The sequence below is a fragment of the Priapulus caudatus genome, unplaced genomic scaffold, assembly GCF_000485595.1.
Source record: "Priapulus caudatus unplaced genomic scaffold, Priapulus_caudatus-5.0.1 Scaffold493, whole genome shotgun sequence".
In the NCBI taxonomy this organism is placed as follows: domain Eukaryota; kingdom Metazoa; phylum Priapulida; class Priapulimorpha; order Priapulimorphida; family Priapulidae; genus Priapulus; species Priapulus caudatus.
Window position 1 is genome coordinate 122,521 of NW_014577554.1, and position 5,620 is coordinate 128,140.

General features: G+C 45.7%; 1 protein-coding gene across 1 annotated transcript in view; it reads right to left on the reverse strand.

The window, feature by feature from the left end:
- LOC106810986 (otoferlin-like) overlaps window positions 1-5,620 on the reverse strand; it is a 54,731-nt gene that overhangs the window by 27,781 nt on the left and 21,330 nt on the right. The window contains exons 8-11 of the mRNA XM_014814493.1: window positions 4,206-4,398; window positions 3,105-3,229; window positions 2,032-2,143; window positions 1,243-1,427 (exon numbers count right to left, since the gene is read on the reverse strand). Coding sequence (XP_014669979.1) covers window positions 1,243-1,427; window positions 2,032-2,143; window positions 3,105-3,229; window positions 4,206-4,398 — 615 coding nt within the window. The remainder of the gene's footprint in view (window positions 1-1,242; window positions 1,428-2,031; window positions 2,144-3,104; window positions 3,230-4,205; window positions 4,399-5,620) is intronic.

Here is a 5,620-nt window from a genome sequence, read left to right on the forward strand (position 1 = left end):
TGTGTGTGTGTGTGTGTGTGTGTGTGTGTGTGCGTGTGCGCGCGCGCGTGTGTGTGTGTGTCTCTGTGTGTGTGTGTGTGTCATTTACATTCGAGAATTGAAGAGATGCATTGTAAAACTGATTTCAACATTGCGTGTGTGCATGTGTGTGGATTTATGCAATGAAGAGGACCTCCTTAGGTTCGCATTTGCGGATTTAGGTAGGCTATCCAATCCAGTAATAGATAATCACGTGTCGTCATCTAATGGGACAACATGCGAACGTTGCGAGTTTGTAAAAAAATGTGTGCACGTTTCCCTTAGAGGTATTTAATCCCCGTACTTCGAGCAACTGTGTGAAGCTTAGCACTCAGCACTAGAGACACCTGGCGGTTGCTTTATAGTCTAGATCACGTTTACTACACTATACGGTAGAGTGCACACAAGGGACATCGAAGACACACGCACACGAGAGAGCGCTGGGGTCGGATAGAGATTACATAATACATTACATCCGGGACCCTCCCGGGCTACGATACAGCGACCAATTTACGTGGCAATTATAACGGATTATGTCGCTTAAAAAATTACCAACGATGAAGAATACCATTATTACCGACACTTACCATAGTCACCGCGGAAAAAATACCGAATTTCTCTTCTTCCCTTAAACGTCCGAAAAAATATCGATGGGTAAAAACACGAGATAATCGAATACATGGCAAGCGTGCACAGGTGTGTAGCTCGTGCCCAGGTGAGTGACCAGGTGAATACAGGTGTAGTGATTTACACCTATTCGTCAGAGCACATCGTGCGCGCGGCTGCAACATTAACCACTCACAACGTATGAACTAATGGAATTTTATTGGACACAACGTACTGCACAGTGTGCGACATGTATACATTAGCCTGGCGGACCGCCCGCCCAACTCTTCTTTACCGCGCGTCTGGGCCCAGTGTGTAGACAGCCAACCCTCTCTTCTTCCTATCGCTCTCTTTCTCCCTCTCTTTGTATCTTTCTCTCTCTCTCTCTCGTTAACCTCTCATACTTCTCTCTCCTTACCCAGTGCCTAGACCCTTTCCTACTCTCTCTGACTCTCTCCCTTCCTCCATCTTCTCTCTTCATAGCGTGCAGTCACGCCACCCTCTACCTTTACCCAGAGTGTAACCGTCCACTCTCTACCTTCAACCACCACATACCCACCACCCTCTTTCTTCGCCCGAGGTGTAGACCACCACTTCTCGATCAAACAGCATCGTTACCTGCAGTAGTTCGAATGCTGCGAGCAATTCACCAGCTCTCTCTGATCCCCGATAGATGTCGTACCAGTCGAGAGAGGGCGGAAAGTTGGGGCGCACGTAGGGTTCCTCTGACATCTTAACGTGAGGCTTGGCGAGCGCCCGTCCTATGAACTCCGCCTTGCCCACTCTGTCCTGGTCAAAGATCTCTGAAGAGAGAGAGGGGGAGAAGGGTGATTTGACGCGAGAGAGAAGTGGGCGGAGAGAAAGGGGAAAGGAAGGAGAGGGAGAGCGAGAGAGAGAGAGAGAGAGAGAGAGAGAGAGAGAGAGAGAGAGAGAGAGGAGAGGAGAGGGGAGATAGAGGAGAGAGGAAAGAGAAGGAGAGAGAGGAGAGGGGAGATAGGGAGGAGAGGAGAATAGAGGAGAGGAGAGGAGAGAGTTAATAAAAGAGCGTGAGATAGTGAGCGAGGAGAGAGATAGGAAGAGAGAGGTAGAGAAGGAGCAAGCAAGGCAGAGATAGAGACAGATGGAAAACGATCATGAAAGAGAGAGAGAAAGAGAGAGAGATAGAGAGCGAGAGCGAGAAAGAAAGCAGGAAAGAGACAAAGATAGATAGATAGAAAGAAAGAGAGAAAGAGAGAAATAAATAAAGAAATAATGGGATGAAATGAGAGAACGAGAGAGAAAATCGCACAGACAAGGGCGGCTGGATGGCCGGCCGATAAATGCATTACACTACGGGACACACCTCCCCAGCTTCCTCCCTACTATATAATTATATATTTATATATTCCCAGCTTCTCCCCTACTCACCGATAACCACCGTCAGCGGGTCGGCTTTGATCTCGTCACGTGATCCGTGTATGACTACGTCATCGAACACGAGCATCTCATCCCAGGTCGGGCTCAGTGTCTCATCTATGACCTGAAATGTCGCGCCAGCCAATGTCGTATCCAGATCCGCAACACATAGCACCCAGAAATCTCTAATATATATATATAAATATATATGATTATAATATAATATATATATATCATGGTTCATACAGGAGGACTGAAAAATGTTTCAAGGACTTTTCAAGGATATTTTATCGGAAATTCAAGGACATATTTAATCAGAATTCATACACAGAATACAACATACCTGGATTAATTTAATAATAACCCCATTCTTAATCACGGTCACCTCTAAAACTTACCTGGATCACATTAATAAACCCTTCTAAACACTGTCACTTCTACAACATACCTTGATTTACTGACTGATTTTACTGACTTACTGTAATTTGTGATCATCATTTAACTGTCTATCGTGTCTATGAGGTTTGCACATTATTGATGGTACAAAATTTCTTTTTATTACAGGCAAGGATTCTTTCTAAAAATTCAAGGAAATTTTCATGAAATTCAAGGACTTTTCAAGCACAAAATCAACATTTACTAAATTCAAGTACTTTTCAAGGACTCCCCTCAAATTCAAGGACTTTTCAAGGACTGTGCGAACCTTGTATATATATATATATATAGCGGCAGTTAGTTTACTATTATATACACACGCGCACTCACGCACGCAATAATGCCCATACGATCGACGCACGCACGCACACACACAACACTCACGCACGCACACACACGCACGCACGCACACGCACGCACACACACACACACACGCACGCACGACATGCACAACACGCACGCACGTTATATGTTTAAGCTCATTTGCTCATTGTTTAGATTATTCTAATTATTTTATCATTTTGTTTTATTCTGCTTATAAATTCATGTGTTTTCACACAATATTTTATTATTCTATTTATGTAAAAATTAATATTGCTATCGTCAACGTCGCGCGCGTGACGTCGTCATCAGTGGGACAGGTGACTAACCTGCGTGCTGTGTGACTTGGTCGTGAACACGACGCGACAGAACGGATCGGAGAGACCGGACGCGTCGCTACCTATCAGGCTGCGACCTTGGTACATGTGCGCGCGCAGCTGGAAGGTCACCTTCTCTGTAACATGAAATATGACACACACACACACAATGGTAGGTTTAGTCATATCACTATCATCATCATCATCGTTGTCGTCGTCGTCGTCGTCGTCGTCGTCGTCGTCATCATCATCATCATCATCATCATCATCATCATCATCATCATCATCATCATCATCATCATCATCATCATTATCATCATTATCATCATCATTATCATTATCATCATCATCATCATCATCATCATCATCATCATCATCATCATCATCATCATCATCATCCCCACCACCACCATCTCACCCATCCCGCCTTCCTTACGGGGCCGTAACCTCTGGGAGCAGGGGGAAGAAGGGGGATAGCTGTCCCTGAAGCAACCGTTTGTATAATTTTAACAAAACACAATTTTATTTCAACGGTATAGTCATATTATTATTAAACGCAGGATTCGCGCTATGCTACTGCAAAATTCAGCACCTCCCTAACATCACAAGTACACGCATATATATTCCCGCCACCCTCTCTAACACCACAGGTGGTCTAACTAAGTAGGTGGTCTCAGATGCGTATGCATTACTTCACACATCCTCCCTCTCCATCTGTAACACCACAACAACAGAGTAGGGGCCCTATAGTACAAGTGCGTATATCCGTCAGACTAGGTACCGCCACAAAGTGCGTGTATCCATCCAGCCTGTTCTGCTTGCATCTATGACAAATACGATATACGCATATACGCTCTCCTATGACACTAATTGTCATAGGAAGATTGTTCCTATGACAAATATTGTTGTATGTGTTGTGCGCATCATAGGAGTTTAGGAGCGCTATTATGAACGCAAGCAGTGAATTTCAGCTGTAAAGCGGAACGAAGTTGACTCGCCAATATTTGTCATAGGAAGAATCTTCCTATGACCAATAGTGTCATAGGAGAGCGCATATGCGTACGTCGTATTTGTCATAGATGCTAGCAGAACATGTTGATCCATCCGACGTACCGGGATATGAGATGAGAATCGGTGGGATACCCGTCGGTCTCATCGAGTTTTTCAACTCCATCGTGTCCTCGTAACCCTTCGGTAACCCTGCGAGGTATTCCTTCTTGTTCTTGGCGAGTCCGAGCCACAGGTAGAGGGTCAGCTTTCCCTGCATTGACCAGCCGGTCGGTCCGACTCCCTTCTTACCAGGAAGCTGTGGGGAGACAGTACACAGGAGGATAAATAAAAGGTGTTGTGAGTAATTGGTGTCGTGTGTAATTAGTGTACGTAATTAGTGTACGTAATTAAGAGTTTTGCGTACGGAAGTGTCTAGTGTCTATTGCAGCGTTATTGGTTTCTAATAGTAATAGTCCCTCTCTATCTCGTTCTTAGATGCTTTAGTCTATAATTATTATAGTGCCTATACTCTGGTATTAGTGGGAGTATGTGTGCGCGCGCGCGTGTGTGTAATATATATATAATTAGTATCATGAATAAGTATATATTATATAGGAAAGAAAGGGAGAGAGAAGAAGAGAGAGGTAAGAGAGAGGCGAGCGTAATATAATATATATATATATTATATATATATATAGTAGAGAGAGAGAGAGAGAGATATAGATATATATATATGTGGAGAGAGAGAGAGGGGAGAGAGAGAGAGACAGATAGGAAGATAGATAGAAAGAGAGAGAAAGAAGAAGAGAAGGAAGAAGCGAAGGAGGAGGAGGAGGAGGAGTGAGGGGGAGGCAGGAGGAAGAGGAGGGGATGGAGAGGAGAAGAGTGAAGAGGAGGGGGAATGGCTAGGCAGGAGAAGGAGAAGAGGGAGGGAGGAACAGGACGAGAAGGGGAAACGGAGGAGGAATGGTGAAGGAATATGCGCCGGAGTCAGCCAGATCAGCAGCGGAAACGACCAGAATGGAAGCAGCAGTGGATGCTCAGCTGCTGTCCACGCGCTGTGTCATCATGGTCTTCATTCTCCGACATCCTTCAGCCGCAGAACACGATGCCGGACGTGTTCGTGTGGCTGTTGAGCGGTCGTGCAAGAGCGGGTCGCTACACCCGTACGTACCATAGTCTACTCCATCGTAGAGGAGGAGTGCGGCAAGGAATGCGGCAAAGTGCAGACACTGTTCCTGAGAGTATGTGTAACTACTGTTGTTGTTGTTGTTGTGCTTACCACCCACGCACGTACACCCACACACACACACAGCGCCAAGCAGAGCGCGCACTGTACACCCACACACACAACGCGCGCGCACTACACCACGACCACACCCACACGCGCGCGCGCGCACGGCACGCACGCACGCACGCACGCACACACGAGCACAAACACACCACATATAAATGCACACTACACATACACATACATACACAAATCACACACACATACACACACACATACACACACACACACACACACACACACCACG